At 40.2% G+C, this 16,826-nt stretch overlaps 1 protein-coding gene across 1 annotated transcript in view; it reads left to right on the top strand.

The window, feature by feature from the left end:
• The window catches only part of CRB1 (crumbs 1, cell polarity complex component), a 114,119-nt gene that overhangs the window by 44,876 nt on the left and 52,417 nt on the right, over positions 1–16,826 (top strand). Inside the window, exons 4-6 of the mRNA XM_009283215.1 lie at positions 1,686–1,881; positions 5,333–5,472; positions 6,698–6,880. Coding sequence (XP_009281490.1) covers positions 1,686–1,881; positions 5,333–5,472; positions 6,698–6,880 — 519 coding nt within the window. The remainder of the gene's footprint in view (positions 1–1,685; positions 1,882–5,332; positions 5,473–6,697; positions 6,881–16,826) is intronic.

The following is a 16,826-nucleotide window of genomic DNA, read 5'->3' on the forward strand; positions in this document are numbered from 1 at the left end:
CATTCAAAGGGTCAAAAAAATATTAGCAATCTCAGTGTTTTGAAAAAAATATTCTTAAAATGTACAAATTTCACATCAGGACAGAGCTGGCAAAAATAGCATAAAGAAAGAATTTGAGGTGAGCTCCTAAATAAATTGCTAAGACAATACCCATCATCAAAACATGTCTGTTCCCATCCTTTGATGGAACTGCCCCATCATCTTGTACTGAAAACTTCACCTCTCCAAAAAAACGGAACCCATTCTCATGGCTGCAAATTCTCTTTCAAGTAGGAAATTCCCCTGAAAATTATTTACAATAATACTGCTACTTTGGTAAGCCAAATAAAAGATGGGAATTCCACTTAAAAGCAGCTTCTTCATTATAATTTGCCATTTTGCATCTGTTTTGTGGCTGATACTGTAGCTTTTAAAACAAATTGACTTGGCAGGTGAAAATTATTTAAAAACAGTATCACTATTACTCAAAACACTAAATAAGTTGTCCTGGTTTCGGCTGGGATAGAGTTAATTTTCTTCCTAGTAGCTGGTATACTGCTGTGTTTTGGATTTAGGATGAGAACAATGTTGATAACACCCTGATGTTTTAGTTGTTGCTGAGCAGTGCTTACACTAGTCAAGGACTTTCCAGCTTCCCATGCCCTGCCAGCGAGAAGCTGGGGGGGGGCACAGCCAGGACAGCCAACCCAAACCAGCCAAAGGGATATTCCATACCATGTGACGTCATGCTCAGTACATAAACTGGGGGGGGGGTGTTCGCCAGAGGAGGGGTGACCGCTGCTCGGGGACTGGCTGGGCATCGGTCGGTGGGTGGTGAGCAACTGCACTGTGCATCACTTATTTTGTATATTCTTTTATCATCATTATTATTATTTTCCCTTCCTTTTCTGTCCTATTAAACTGTCTTTATCTCAACCCACGAATTTTACTTATTTTTCCGATTCTCTCTCCCATCCCACTGAGGGGGGGAGAGTGAGCGAATGGCTGTGTGGTGTTTAGCTGCCTGCAGGTTAAACCACAACATAAGTGCATAAGCATACAAAACCCTGAAATAATCAAAGCAGGAGCTGCAAGGCATTAGTTATGAAGTTTTCTTAGTATCTCCTGGACTGTGCTAGAGATAAGAAAAAGGAGTGTATATTTAACCTGCCAACTATCATAAATAGCTGTAAACTAGTATTAGTACTGATTTAGTTCCATCAGTAATCTCTGAAGAGCAGCTCCAAGATTCTGACCTGTTGCAAACATGGCATCATAGACCAATTTATTTACACATTGCTAAATCTTAAAAAAAAAATTGAGCAATAAAACACAGCTAAACAGACAGCTTTCCAATGAATTCAATTAACTGTGCAGCTTTAAATGGACTCTTCTGAGGTTATTAAATTACTAGCCACTTCTGTATTATATAAATATGATAGTAGCATGGTTTGAATACTATGAAAATTAGTTTGTTCTGTTTCCATGTTCAAGCTAACATAAGAAGTTGTTATTCTACCTATTCTTGTGAATAACAGCTGGTTTGTTCTTTTGTAAATTCTCCCAAGCCTTGAAAAAACTAGTCTTGCAATGAACATTGAGGAGGAAATACCTTTTAAAAATAAGCAATTACTTAAAAAAAAAAAAGATTAGGTGAATATTGTACTTCTAAGTTTGGGGTTTGCTTGTTTTCTTTGCTTTTGAAGGTACAAACTGTGAGCTGGAAATAGATGAGTGCTCATCGCAGCCGTGCCTGAACGGCGCAACCTGCCGGGATTCCCTGGGGAGCTTCACCTGCTCCTGTGCGCCGGGCTTCCTCGGAGACCTCTGCGACACCAACATCGACGAGTGTATCAGCCAGCCGTGCCTCAATGGGGGACAGTGCACAGACAACGCCAACGGGTATGTCTTCTACAGCTGGGTAACGCTTATGTGAGGTGCTATTAGCTCCTCTGTTTGCAGGTGGGAATGCTACAAGAGCCTGCACTGCTGGCTCACTACCTAGCTGATTTAGTTTCAAATTGTGGATTTCACTCCTGGATCCTGCACTGATTTAACTTTAAATTTGAAAAGAATTAAAGAATGCAAGTCTGGTGTCAGAGCCAGTAGGACAACAAAACTTTTATGGCAAAGACCGATCAAGTGGTACGTCTTTCACATTTGTACTTTTACTTTAAATATTTACAATGTGTTGTTTGTCTGGCCCTGAAGACTGTCATTTACAGATGAATTCTGTTTCTAATGCTTATCAAACTTTAGTTTCCAAGAGAGATGTGAGAGCGTATAAAATTGAATTTGCCAACAGCAGCTGCCCACACTGACAGACAGAAGCATTAGAAAAGAGAGGCAGAGGAAAACTGTAATAATAGTAACCATAGTAATAGATATCATTAGGAAATGTGTCAGGAACTTCACAGGCATATAGCACAACAGCTCCTTATTCAAAACAACCTGCAGTCCACGGACAAAGAAAAAATAAATAAAGAGAATACAAGGTAACAGAAAAGTAAGTTTCTCCACCTGATGTTAATAGTCCTACACAGAGGTCCAAGCGCAGCCCAGGCAGCCAGAGCTCTGGCATTCATTCACCAATACTGGCTTTGCATACTCAGCATGAGATTCCCAAAACTGAAAATGTGTATGTATGTGCTCAAGTCTATGTTATAGAAAAAAAAACAACACAAAAAAAGCTGAAAGTTCATGAGTGTATTCATGCAGGCGCTCCCCTTGCCAGTATAAGATTTATCTTCTACTGTGTATTTACCAGTTTTTATAAAGCAGTTTTGAAGATTTTAGTGCTGCAAACATCAGTCCAAAAATCATGTCAGTGAAAGGCATGCTTGCCTTGAATGACAGGGGGAAAGAGATCATGTTCTGGGAATGAGCTTTTGTACAGTGTGGTGACATGGCACCAACTTTGTGGAGCTCCTTTTCAGCAGCGCTGAATGACTCTGAAGAGGACAAAGCAATTTACTATTTTCCAGTGTAGCTAAAGCATGACAGCAGGGAGAGGGAGGTCACCTTGCACCCAGCTAGTTCACAGCAGACCCACTTAGTAACCTGCAAGCCTTTCGAGGATACATGCATGAGGTGAGCAACTGGAACGCTCATTCAGGCCAGACTTAATCCTACTCATTTTTCTCCTAGCTTTTAAAGCTGAGATGCATGTAAGAGTGATTTTAATTGGCTTGTAATACTGCAGGATATCTGGAGAACGATTGGAGCCTTTTCCACATTTGTTACATGATGAAAAGGGTTGGACAACAAAGCAATTCAAAACAGAAGGCTGTCTAGCAATTTCCTTCCTTTTGTATATTTTTTGGGTTAAATGAAGAATTGTAGTCTTTAGACAGTAGTTTTCCTTTTCTGACTAATGCTACAGTACAGCTGAGGCTTTTGTGTGTGCCACCAGCTCCCACAGAAATGTGCAAGGTGACAGATTTAGCATTTAAAGCCGTAAATACAAACACCAAAGGAAATTCTCTCCCAAATTTCAGACCAATTCTTCCAGTGAGGTTTCATGAATGCAACAAGTATAATTTGTTCTCTTAAAAAAAACTTTCACATTATTGCACATTTCTTATTTAAATTCAACGATTTACAGAGGTGCCTTAGTTGGACCTACGAAACCTGGTGTGCACAGGTACAAAGGATACCTTTGCACGCTCCAAGCCTTTTTTCCATAGGAAGTATTCCCAGGACCTTCAATGGTCTTTTGATTGCATAGGAAGGAACATCTGCATGTGTTGCTTTCTGCATATTGCGAGAACATCAAACAAGAAGCCCCAAAAATATGTTCGGTAGAGTATCACTCTTAATAGAAAAAGTCATCTGCCTGCTCAGCCACAGCCTCCCTGAAGGCCAACAGCAACATTAAACGCTTAAAGATACCCAAGAAAGAAAGCACACGGGTGGGACTTCACATTAAGCAGCGAGTTGTGAATATTCCTCACTGCTCCTTCATTCTGGACCAAAGGGAAAAAAGAGCATGGACTAAGGCAGAAAAAAATCTTTCACCACAAAGCTGAACAGCACCAAACTGAAGGCACATGGAGGAAATGTGTGAAAAATACAGCAAAAGAAAGAGACTTCTGTTTTGAGAACATACTTCGGAAGGAAAATTACTTTTCTGATTCACTTCTTCCTCATTACTTTTTATATCCTAAATTCAAATGCCACCTTGTCTAAGTCACCTCTGATTTTGATTTAAGAATAATCCATACACTAGTAATAAACTGGCCTGCCAGAAGTTTCTGCTTATGTGCGCTTAAATAGTGTAGTAAAAAGTTTACGCTTTTTGGTTTGTTAGACTGCAGGAGCCAGTTGTTCTCTGATGCTCCCTTATGTTCAACAATTTCACTTTCTTTCCATATATTTACTCCAAGTCTAAGACCTAGATATTAGGCACAGAAATTATCAAATAAGTATACTTATCTCTTGTTCAGCAAGATTCCCCATGATTTCAATTGTACAATAACTAGTGTATCATTTTAATGTAAAATAAAACAAGAATAATTTTTTGTTTCTGATAATTATTGTTAGACAAAGACCATCCAAGCATGCACATTTAACGTAGTTATCTTGCAGAGGCCTGTCTTGTCTTGACACATACAAGTTGACCTTATACTTTATGAGCACAGGAGCATAGGAGTTGTGTATTTTATAATAATTAGTTCACCTGAAAAAAAACACAAACAAAAAACCCCAGATGTTACTGATTATCTATACATTGCCCTTTTATATATACTAGTTTGTTTACTTCTAAACCCGTAACAGTAACATTGCTATCAAAACGAAGCTCATATTACTGTTATTATTGGAACTATGCAAGCAACTGACATTTTTGTACTAACCTAACAACAAAAAATATTGGTTTTCATCAAAGAGAAAATATCACTTAGTCGAGGAACAGAAATTGCCTTATTTTTTGGCCAATTCAATTTCTACCAGTCCAAGAGAAAGGGTTACTAACACACTTACTGACTCTCCCCTTTCCATTTTGTGAATAATGTTAAGCCTACAAAAATTGCATTGGAAATGACAGAAACCTCCCCCCTCCAAATTAAAAAAAGGGGGGGAAAACCCAATAATTCTTAGAAGAAATGATCTGTCAAAACCAATTTGAATTCACAAGCAGGTTTTTTTCCCCAGACAAAGCCACATATTTCAGGAAAAAGCTCAGTCGGTTCCTAATGGCTGCAGTTTCTCCTAGAGTACCAGATGGTGGTCTTGGGACTGGACTCAACTGTGCAAGCTGCTAGCCAAGGCTACACAAGAAGTCTGCGTAGGTTTGGGAACAAAGCCCAGATCTCCTGACTTCCAGCGAGAGTGAACATTGCATTTTGTGTTGCAGGTACAGCTGCAACTGTACTGGTACTGGATTTATGGGCATACACTGTGAAACCCTAACTCCCTTATGCTGGTCACAACCATGCTACAATAACGGCACTTGTGAGGACAACGCTGACAATTACACATGCCACTGTTGGCCAGGTAAGGTCTAAGTTCTCCTACAAACACTCTCTTTCCTTGTGTAGTAGATATGTCCTGATTTTTTTGCTGGTACAATAAAAGGTTGAAGCTATATAGCCTTAAAAATACTCTATGGGCTTGTGTTTAGATGGGCTTCACTCCTCAGCATCATGACTCAGAGTCCTATGGGGAAGTTGTTCTCTTTTCCAGCTAAGGATTTCCCTGCACAGCAGAAGTTGGCAAAAACAAAAGTGCCAGCCTTACGGAGTAAAGACAGGAGATAAGTCAAAGTTGGGATCCATTTTCCAGTTTCTTAATCCTTCAACCCACGCGATACATAAATGAATCACTGCTGCAGCTGATCCTTTTTTACTCTTCACTAACATGACCTTTAAATCGGTCTAAAAACCTACTTTTCAATGCAAAATATTGTCTGTTTATAAATAAAAATTAAACTAGGTGTTACATTGGGAAACTGATCTCCTTCGTATGACCAGTGCAAGTTCTTCTGTCTAGCAGTGTGGGGTGAAACGCACTGGGCTGCGTTCTCCTCTACCCGCAATGCTTGCATATCCAGCTGTTTGCAAAAAGGCTCCCACAGCCCCAGTGGGGACACAGACACTCTGCTCTTTGAGAGACACTGTGAATCTTTCAGCGTGCGGACTAACTACAAGAAGTCTCTCTAGAAAGTTTAACGTCTGTCCCTACCGAGGACACAAGAGCACAGCACACTGTGAGGAGTAAATGCCACAGCGTTGTTGGACTACATGTTTCTTGGTGCATTAGAAATGGAAAGATTAGACAGAGCACTCAGCCTTTTTCAGAATTCGGGAGTTAAGAGATAAAGCACTTCACAAACACCAAATAATTTATACTCCCTGCCCTCCTCTGTCGTAGGGAGGCGATGCAAAAGGAAAACTTCACACAACCTGAGAGCGTATCTACACCACAATGCAGCACCTTGTTATTCACACAGATCTCCACCTTCCTTTCTAAAAAATACCAAAGTCTGCAGAGCACAGCAAAGCTCAGCTAGCTAATGCAGAGTAGCCGTAGCAATATCCTCCTGCTGAGCCCTGACAGAGAGCTGCAAGGAAACGTTCACACCTTCAAGAAGCAGAGGAAATCTTTTAGCACATGACAGAGTCTGAAACCAAGTGCATCTAATATTCACAATAATATTTTCAGGTCTGGAATGAATGGATAGCACATCAATTAAACGCCTTCTCTTCATGGCTCTCCGCAGGCTATGCGGGTTCCCGCTGCGAAGAGGACATCGGGGAGTGCAGCAGCAGCCCCTGCCTCTCCGGGGGTGACTGCGTGGAGCGCTCCTGGGCCGGCCGCTACGGGAGCGTCCCAGGCCTGCCGCCGGCCTTCAGCTACGACAAGGCCGAGGGCTATATCTGTAGCTGTAAGCCAGGCTTTACCGGTAAGATTCCTTTGGTGAAAGCTTAGGAAATGATCTACTGCAGTATCCTGTTGTTTAGGCCTGGCTGCAAATAGATCTTTAAGATGTTACGCGTTTAAGGTGCCACAGTGCAAAGGGTCCCTCTGGCGGCCATCGTTCAGGCCTTTCGGCCGCCATATGTGTGGCATAAAGGCAGCCGGTCGCGCAAGCCGCGAAGGCGGCCCGAGGGCGGCGGGCTGCAGGTACGGCCCCTGAGGCAGCCCGGGCAGCAGGCGGGAGAGGTGGGCCCTTCCACCGTCTTGTCCGCAGAGCTTCGTCCTTCGCAGCCGCATTTGCTTGAATTACGCCATAAACTTCAGTTACGGGTGTTTTATCACCAGTTTGAACTTCACTGTGGACAGGTGTTATATTACATGTATGAAAACAATGAATACTAAATAAAAGAGTACTTTCCTAAAGCAACCATGAAACAAAACTCTCAAGTTTTCAGTGTTTCTGTCCTCATGTAATTCTACATAGCGGCACTGGGGACTGGCAGGAACACGTCTTCATCTGAGCACGAGGTGACATTTTGTATAAATTTGGCTGTTGGTGATATTTTACAGCTTAAATGAAAAATAATTTCAAGTTGTGTGCATAGCTGTGTTCTTAAGGAAAAAAAAACCTACCGAAATCACAGATACCCACAATCCTAAGAAAGAAGATGTGTTGAGATTTGCATTTAACACGGCCTACACTATTTAGCACAGCCACAAACAAGTCGGGTTTAGATTGTATGCTTCTGGGTTTACAGTATTTGTCTTTCCACTCCACTCCCTTTTTCTTTCAGAAGGAAAAAAAATACTTAATAGCTAGATTAATTTAACCAGTCTCTCATTCCATTCATCTCCTGAGCAGCTCACAAACTTTCCTGTGTCTCCCAGTGGGTTGCATGACTGATGCCTCCAACATAGCAGATACAAAAGTACATGGAGAGCACAGCTTTCACTCTGAATTCCCAATTTATTTTTCTGCAAAGTGGCATTGAGACTTGCTTGCTTTTGTTCCATCCCTTCCCCTTAACTGTCCTTCCCTGTCCTGTCACTAAGTGTTGCTGTTGTACTTTCGTTCTGCCTAAGAGAGTATAATATGAGGCTTCTACTAAGGCTTGCGATATCCCCCAGGCTGTCCTAAGCACCCCTACCTCTTCACATACCACTTCTTTCTCTTCACTTCCTTCCAGTGATGTCCAGCTCTCAAGTTTCTTTTCCTCCCCTCTTGCACTAATGTAAAAACTCCTCTGCTCTGTCAGACAAGCTGGAAGGGGTTTCCTTTTTTTAATCATCATCCTTTATCCTCCCACTTCCCTATCAATTGCCTTCACCTGGCTTGTTTGCCTGATTTGGGTCATGATTCTGCTGGTTTCATTCACATGGAGGAGTCCTTTACTCCCCAGGGAGTCAGTGGACCCATGTACTGGCAGATTCTAATCAGTCTGAAAAAAGTGTGTCAGAATCTATTTAAATCAATTAATCTTAAACCAATTTTTTCAATAGGTAAGCTCCTAAATCACAATGCAGGACTCTCCAAAGCACGACTGAGAGAAGTCTTGGAGACCCTGAAATTTCTGCTGACTTCATATGCAAATACATTACATTTTTTAAAACCTTACGTAAGTTTAGTTATCCACATACCTGTTGGATACTATATGTAACTTTCATTAGAAAAAACCCGAAGTAGTTATTCTTACCAAACAGTGTGCCCAGGCAGCTGGAGGCAGGAAGAACATAATCTGTAACAGGGATGGCTGTAAAAGCTCCATGTGAAATGTCATTTAGTAACATGCTGCAAAGTAATGGCAAAACAAGGTTAATCTTGCTACTCTTGTCAGCTCCTTCCCTGCCTTTGTTTTTCAGCAGGGCCTAAATTTTAAACTTTTCTTGCTGGCCTGTGCGAGATACAATGCAGTCAAGCAATTTACATATTAATAGAGAAAACAGCAGGATTGCTCTAACTGGCACTTAGCATTCTAGGCTGCCAGGCTTTGCTCCAACAGCCCTTAGGTACAACACAGCCAACCTCCCGGGTCCTCCCAGTAGCACTGCGCATTTCTCTCTGGCCCTTCTCCTTCCCCCAGGTAATCTGGAAGAGGAAAGTGCTCAAAATGAGCCTCAGCCTCCTTGTATGTCAGAAGCATTGACACAAAAAGCCTATAACGTGGAGTGGAAACATTCACTTCTGATGGTGATAAGTAAATTTTCTAATTATAGTCAAATTCATAATAAATAAACCACATGTTTTAATAGGAATTAAGGAAGATTTAGGATTAGAGCTGATAGCAGTAATATGATTCAAGGTAGCAGATGAATCCCTGATCAGGATCACCCGGTATACGGGTGTTTATCTAACGTATATGAACTAACAGTCAGCTAGAAAAAAGGTCAGATCCTTTCATCTGAGTATCAGTACATCTCACTGACAGCCAAAGTCCTACATTTCTGCAGCTGCAGGTCAGGAGTTCTTCCAGCCTTAACACCTGAATAGTTGTATGTTCTTTAGATCTAAAACCTTAGATTCCTATTGAAACAGGGCAAAGATTTTCTTTAATAAATTACATTCAATATTTTATTATACCTCTTTCCTCAGTAAAGCACTTGTAGAACATTATAATCATACTTCACTGTTCAGGGTAATACGAAGAAATAGTAATCCACATACCCTGCATTGTGAGGGCCTGTTCCAAAAGCTGTTGAAATCAATGGAAAGAATTTGAGGACAGTTGCAAATTTTGTAACAAGCATAAAATTGCATCTTTGAACTCACTGGATAAGATTGCAAACAAATTACTGTAATTCGACTGAAAAACTGAGAATATCTACCTTTTGGACTACAGTTTTTAGCCCCAAGGGCAGGAGATGATGGAGCCTAAACATATGCCTATGTCAGGATAGAATATTTCCCCACCCAGCTGGGAGAAAGGGATAAATATTATCTGGCATTGTCTTGTTATAGATGGTGATCATTCAGGTGACTTTAAAAATAGTCAGTAGTCCTACTAAAAGTCTTGGAAGGAACAAATCTGCAACGAACATTATTTACACAATTTGATTTTCAAAATAAAATATAAAAATCCCAGTCTGGAGACTTTATCCCAGCTAGGAACCCTTTGAGGCCATTGGATATATGCCTTATCCCAGATCCAAGATTGAAAATTCCTGTGCAGTTTCTACAAAGGGTTAAAACTTCTCCAGCTCCCTTTTAAATCAAAGGGTTTGGGGATACTCAGATTTCAAGAGGTCGCAACAGTTCTGCAGTAGCAAGCCCTAGATTTTTTATATTACATTGGTCTGCTGGCCTCCTAACACAACAGTACTTTTAATGGATTGGACTTTCTTATAAAGGGCTTGTGATTTGTTACCTCTAGCTAAAGGCAATAGTTACCCTAGAACTGTGTCCTTTCATATCGTGGATATATTGTATTGCTCTAGCACTGCCTGTTTTGTTAAAAGACTGTTATGTGAAAGGTTAGACTTTTCACTTTCCTCATGAAAACATGTGGGAAAGGAGGAGGGCAGAGCTATGGATTTGGTAGCGACTCATTTCACCAGGTTGTAATAAACTTAACACCATGTCAAAATTAAAGAGCCTCTGAACTTGCAAGGTCTATCAAGTGACACATTCCAGTGTTGAACTGAGCCCGAGGAAGGGTGAGTGTGTAAGGCTCCCCATGCCTCGAAAGCAGTGCTGCCCATGGTCCCCAGGTGGGAGGGACAGCGCTGCTAGCAAGGATGAAGACCTTCAGCAGAATGAGTGTAAGAGGAGCAGAGCCCGCTAACCCATTTGTAGGCAGGGTGCCTGCTGCCTGCTGACATGCAGATGAGCACTGGCTGCTGAGGACCTTACCACTTCTGGTATCTTGTTATCAGCTATGTGCCAGTTGTGCCAGCAGCGCTGCTGCTTGCTTTGGCATCATGAATTCCTAAGTGGTTTTTGGCCTTTTCATTTATATTTGTCTTGTTTTCTGTTTTCCCCTTTTAAATCTCCTTGGCCCTTTTCCCAGTCTGTTGGACTGCTGCAAGAGAAAATGATATGATCAGACTGGTGTCTTATGCGTATTGAATTCCTGGCATATGCATGAGGGAAAGAAACTGTCTCCTGGAGCCAGAAGATGAGGCAGATAAATGGCCAGTATGGGAGAGTACTGAACACTCAACTAACTAAAGAAAACCTCAACCCAGATACTGAACTGTGAACATCATGGGACCAGTGCTTAAAAACTGAATCATTTGGACTCTCATTCTGCACTTAAGCCAGGGTAAAAGAAACACAAGCACAGAGGGCATCGGGCTTCTATTTCTCTGCACATCTTTAGATGCTGCTATAGGCAGACCACCCAGCAGACGACAGGGTAGACTATGTCTCAGCCAGCCGTACTCTTCTCCCCTGGCCTGTGACATTATTATATATATGTCACAGACATAAATATTATTTATGAGTAATGGGTAGGATAGTAGGCGCATTATCACTAACTTGGGAAGCTTAAAATACATACATATATTTTTTGTTTCTTTATTTTTTAAATCCCCTTCTTAACCATCAATGTAATGATCACAGAGCTGCCATCTTTCTTAGATATGAAAAGCAACGAGAGTCTTACAAAAATGAAATCAAGCAGATGAATAGCAGAGTTCTCACCTTGTCCCCAAACTCCAAATTTTATTTTTTCCTTTATTTCCTCGTCTGTCCTTCAGCTGTTCACACCATGGTAGTCAATTATTCTTCCATTACACCAGGTTAATTCACTTTTTTTCATGGCCCGTCATCACAGTTTAAAAGGTTATTTTCTCTTGATTCTGAGACCTTAGAAGAAGGCAAGACTGTTGAAGGAAAGAATGAGGATAAAGAAGGAGGGGATACAGAGAGAAAAGACAATTTTTAAATTAAGAAGGTGTCAAGGGCACCTCTTGTCTTTTCAGTGGGACTCAGGCTTCTCCCTCAGGCAAGGCAAGAACTCAAGTTCAAAATTAACCGGTCTGGAGGTACTGTTAGCTAATTATTATTCCCATACAAGCAAAGGTTCAAGAAGGAAAATGCTGCTACTATCAAGCACCCATTCAAGGTTAGCTGGTTTAAGGAGAAATTCCAAATAGAAGTACTACACATGTGAAACGCTGAAAAACAGAATTAGGGCTTGATGTATTTATAGGCTTCTTACCACTCTGGAACTGCAGAGAGGCTGTAACAGCGATGCAAACATACATCTTTTCCACCTAAATTCAATTCACAGTCAGTACAGGATCCCTTTTACACTGTTAGACTGCTGTGAAAGGTTCCTTTACAAAATCGACTTTGTGGTGCTGGGCAGTTGTGCAGCAAAACGTGAAAGAGTGTCGCTATTTTCTGAGCATGGGAAAGAAGTTACTGCTTTCCTAGAGATATTTCTACAGTGCTGCCCTATCTCCGTTCCAGACTCTGTGATCTCCAGATATTCCTGTGTTCAAAAGCATAGGGGGGAAGGAGGAGGAGGACCTTCTCTCACTGCTCCCAGCCCGTCTCTAGCAGCTCCAGCATTGTAAGACCAGCGTAGGCAGGGGCTGTACCGAGACAGGATGCCCTCAAGGCCTGGCAGGCACTTGCTGCCTGTAAAAACTCTACACAAAAAAAAAGACAATTAGCACTTTGAAGTACTTTTTCCATCTCTGCTAAAGCCTCTGATCTTGAAAGAACATTTGGACAGGCTTTTAATGATTCTATCCTCTAATACTATTTAACATTTCTTCACTCGGTAGCATCCTGGTAAGGAATTCACATTGTCATCAGAATTGGTTCCTTCTCAGTTTTCCCCTCCTCCTCTACTTTTGTCACTGAGTTCTTCCTTCTCCTCTTTTTTCTTAATTTTTGGAACTCGTCAGGATATTCTCTTTGAATGACAGAGTGTGTCCTTTAGCCCTGGCCTGTGGACTACTCCAGGGAAAGAGGCAGACAGCTTTGCAAATGGTTTCAGACTCTGAGAATGCAGCATGCTCACTAGTTTCTTGCTTGTCTCTTTATTCACTATTGATCAAACCGCTTGCTTTGCAATAAGCACTAATCACTTCTCACATGTTTAGCTTCCAGACGAAACTCATTGTTAGGTTAGTCTAATTAGTCTTTCTCTGGATACTCCCCCAGAAGAAAAGCTGAGGTTGAACTCACAATTCGCACACTCTGTACTGTAATGGCCATATGAAGGAAGCATACCTCAGAACACTGATGGCAGCACTGAAATTAGGCTATATCTGGAGGAATTTATGAATTTGACATTCCTTTATCAGTTTCCATTACAGAACTCATGGGACATTTCTATTTCATTTCTACTGCAGGTAGTGCTTCTCTTCAACAACTGTAAGAAATAACCATTTAGTGCAAGAAAGTGTAATTTTTACACTCTTCAGCCATATAAATCACCACAGCAGCTAAGACTGACTTGTGTTATTCATGACAGCTCTTTCCTTAAGAGCCTATATCTTGAGATACTTTGTGAAAGCTTAATCGCATTTTTTTGCAAAAATTAATCTTCTTATGACTCAACTTGCCCCCCTGCATGGCAGTGGACTGCGAGAGCGATTGTTTAAATGCACAAACTCGAGTTGTAACCGTTACCTAGTGTTTATCACTGTTAAAGAATTCCAATTTAGGGGGAGACACTTCAGAAAACAGCAGCATATATCTCTAACTGATATTGATACCACCTGATAGTCTTTCTGTATTTACCACAATATTCTGCAGCTTGGGTTTTGCCTCACTAAAACCTGAACATTTCATGAATACAAACAAATTCAGTCGTATATCATTACTGTGAAGTACATAAGCATTATCCCCACTTCAGTAAAACAGAAAAAAAGACTAAGGTCCAATATGATCATAAGGTATGACATTACCTTATGAACAGTGGAGTCTCACAACAATCCATGGAGGATGCATTTGTATATCATCAGATCCAGTTACCATATTTAATGTGCTCCCAGTAGAGACTGAAATAGTTTCAGATCCTAGGTACAAAATATGAACCTAGCAGGGACATTAACTATGCAGAGGACTCCTTTTCATGAAATAAAATTCAACTTTATTGAAAACTTCAGCTTGTCCCTATTATTCCTATTGTAGAAGGAAACCTTTTGACAGAAGAATATTTTTACTGGCAATGACGATCTGTGTTAAAATTTTGTAAAAGCTGAACCATGATAATTAAGAAAGGAGCCCTTGAACTTTTCATGACAACGCTTTACAGAATTAGCCCCCAGACCTGACAATTTGTTTGCAACTCTGAGAATGATATTTAGGGCCCTGATACACCTCTGTATATTTTTTCATGAGAAAGATGTATTACATGAGAAGTATCTCTCCTCTTCTTGATGCAAGTTGCACTGGAAATGCAAAGAGATCGCAGCCATCACTTCTGCATTATTCAGCACCAAAAGAATGCACAAATGTCAAGATGTTTTGGCGGTTTTTTTGAGTTACAAATTAAAACACTAGGAAGCATCTACCAATATTATTTTCAGAACATGTTTAGAGTTTTATGCTTTAAAATTTCACAACTGACCCATCTATGATCTATTTTCTCTAGTTACACTGATACGTTAAGTTGTATAATGTAGTCCAACATGATTTACAAAGCCTGCAAGCAGTGGATATTTTGAATCTGGCACATCTCTCTGTGTTAAACAGTGCTGCACATAAACACTTTTTAGCATGAAAAGCTTTTTTCCTTGAAGGGAAGGAGGAGGGGATGAATGGCTTTTCATCCATAAGCTCCCAGATCTTGCAACACACAGACAGGTAACGTTCTTAGATTTAAGGAATGTCTAAATCCAATACCTGACAGAAGGTGCTTTAAAAAACAAAACAAAACAAAAACCCAAAAAACCAACCCCAAAACCCCAACAATTGTATATTATTTGGCAGCAGGAATAATGCTTTTCAAGCACCTGTTATTTTCCTGACACTCATTCCTGGTGGGTCTTTCCATCATATGATTGACTACTTGTTAAAACTAGTCTAAATATCCAGTAAGAATTTTCCTTCTGAGGCTTTCTTCAGGCTCTACCTAGTTACTTTTTTGATTTCTTTCTTAATGCTGTGAATAAACCTTTAGTTTATGAGTTTATGAACCTGCTCGGTTCCATCTTTCCCTATTGAACGATCTCTCTGGCCTTTTCATTTCTTGCTTGCTGTGCCTCCAGCCCAGCAACATGTTATGCAGTCTGGAACTGAACATAGGCTCACTTTGCCTTACTTTTCCTGTTGTTGAAAAAACAGTAATCTTCATTTCCTTAATATAAACAGAAACTCCTGTGTATCTCCTGATACATATCCTAATGCTAGTTCTATGTGTCTAGTGCACTCTGCCATTACAGTTGATCCTATATGTTTCGTAAAGAGAGGTATTTCTTGCATATACACATACATCCAATGGCAAAGACAACCACTAATGAAAGTAGAGTTTAAAGTGTGGTCTAAGTGATAACCACGCAGTGGTGAAATCAAAGGTATTGCACATACTAAACTGACAGCAGAACTTCGCTCGTCTTCTTAAGAATTTGATTGTCCATCTTAGGAGGTACTTTACAGTGTATGCTTTTTAGCATTGTATTGTATAAGCCTACATTGTTCTGGTCGAATTACAGTCAAATTGCAAAGTCAAGCAGATGCACAACTTTTCCCCAAACAGAAATGAACTTTCTTTAAATCTACACATCATACGGTTATCACTAATCTGGAGAAAGTGCTTAACAAGCAGAAAGTAAAGAGAAGACTTGTGCTATGGGACTAATATATTTTACTTTCTCAATACATTCTAATTTATGGAATATTTAAGGTCAAATGTCAAGTGATAAACAAAATGACCCAATTTAATAGTTCAATGTTTTACTCAACAGAAGATTTTGACAACAGCCTTAATAATCTCACCATTGTGAACCCCATTAAAATCCAGTTTATTGGAAATACAGTAAATTATACAACCAAACATTTAAAAGGCATTACTTCTCTTTTCCCCGTAATGGAGGAACTCAGGAGTGACATTGGAGAAGCTGGAGGAGTTCAGTCAGAAATAGCACATGGGCAAGTAGTTCTGAACCATATGCCTGTATGTATAGATGTGTGTACACACACACATGTATGTGCTAATACACACATACATATATATGTAAACACATACATAATAGCTACTTCAGAGTACTTTATTGCTTTGCTTATAGAACGCCTTTCTTTGATCACTGATTAAAAAGGTCCACAACTTTCATCTTTTCTATTTTGAAGTGCACAGTTTTCTGGCTGGATTGTTTTGCGTTAAGAATGAAAGATTTGTCTTTGTTCCTTTCTGCAAGATTTGCAGCATGCCATGTGTATGCTTGTTAATAAGCAGAGTTTATGTTGGTCTTCATTACTAATTAATTATTTTAATTGCATGGCTTCTGACAGTGGGAAATGTGTAATGTTTGCGTGCTAAACCTGGATATACTCGTTATGCAAGGAATATTAACCTATATTCAGATGAAAAGATGCATGAGTAAATTTATTTAAGATTAGAGTATGCAGACTGCTGTTATCTTGCTATGGCATCAAATATAAATGGTGTAATTCCACTCATTACTTTGTTCTTGTAGAGAACAGCTACTCTGTTTTCATGCTCACAGATTTTTACACACCTTTGAAATACCATTTCTCACATATAAACATCCCCAAATAACCCACAGCAGTGGGATGGCATTCTTGTTCACCCTTGGTAAAGGGCTTTACTTGGTAAACTGCTATTTGTATTACCCCCCCCCAAAAAGTATAAGCTGCCCTAAGATGTGAAAATAAGCAATTTGTTTGAAATAGCATCAGTATTTTAGTACCAGCAAAGCTCTGAGAGAACTAAGAGCTCTTTGAGAACCAAGTTCTCTGTACTCCTTCTGTACCTATTAGCCAGTAGAGGGGGCATGAAATACTCTGTGTGTGT

Source organism: Aptenodytes forsteri, unplaced genomic scaffold, assembly GCF_000699145.1.
Source record: "Aptenodytes forsteri isolate BGI_AS27 unplaced genomic scaffold, ASM69914v1 Scaffold181, whole genome shotgun sequence".
NCBI classification, from domain to species: Eukaryota; Metazoa; Chordata; class Aves; order Sphenisciformes; family Spheniscidae; genus Aptenodytes; species Aptenodytes forsteri.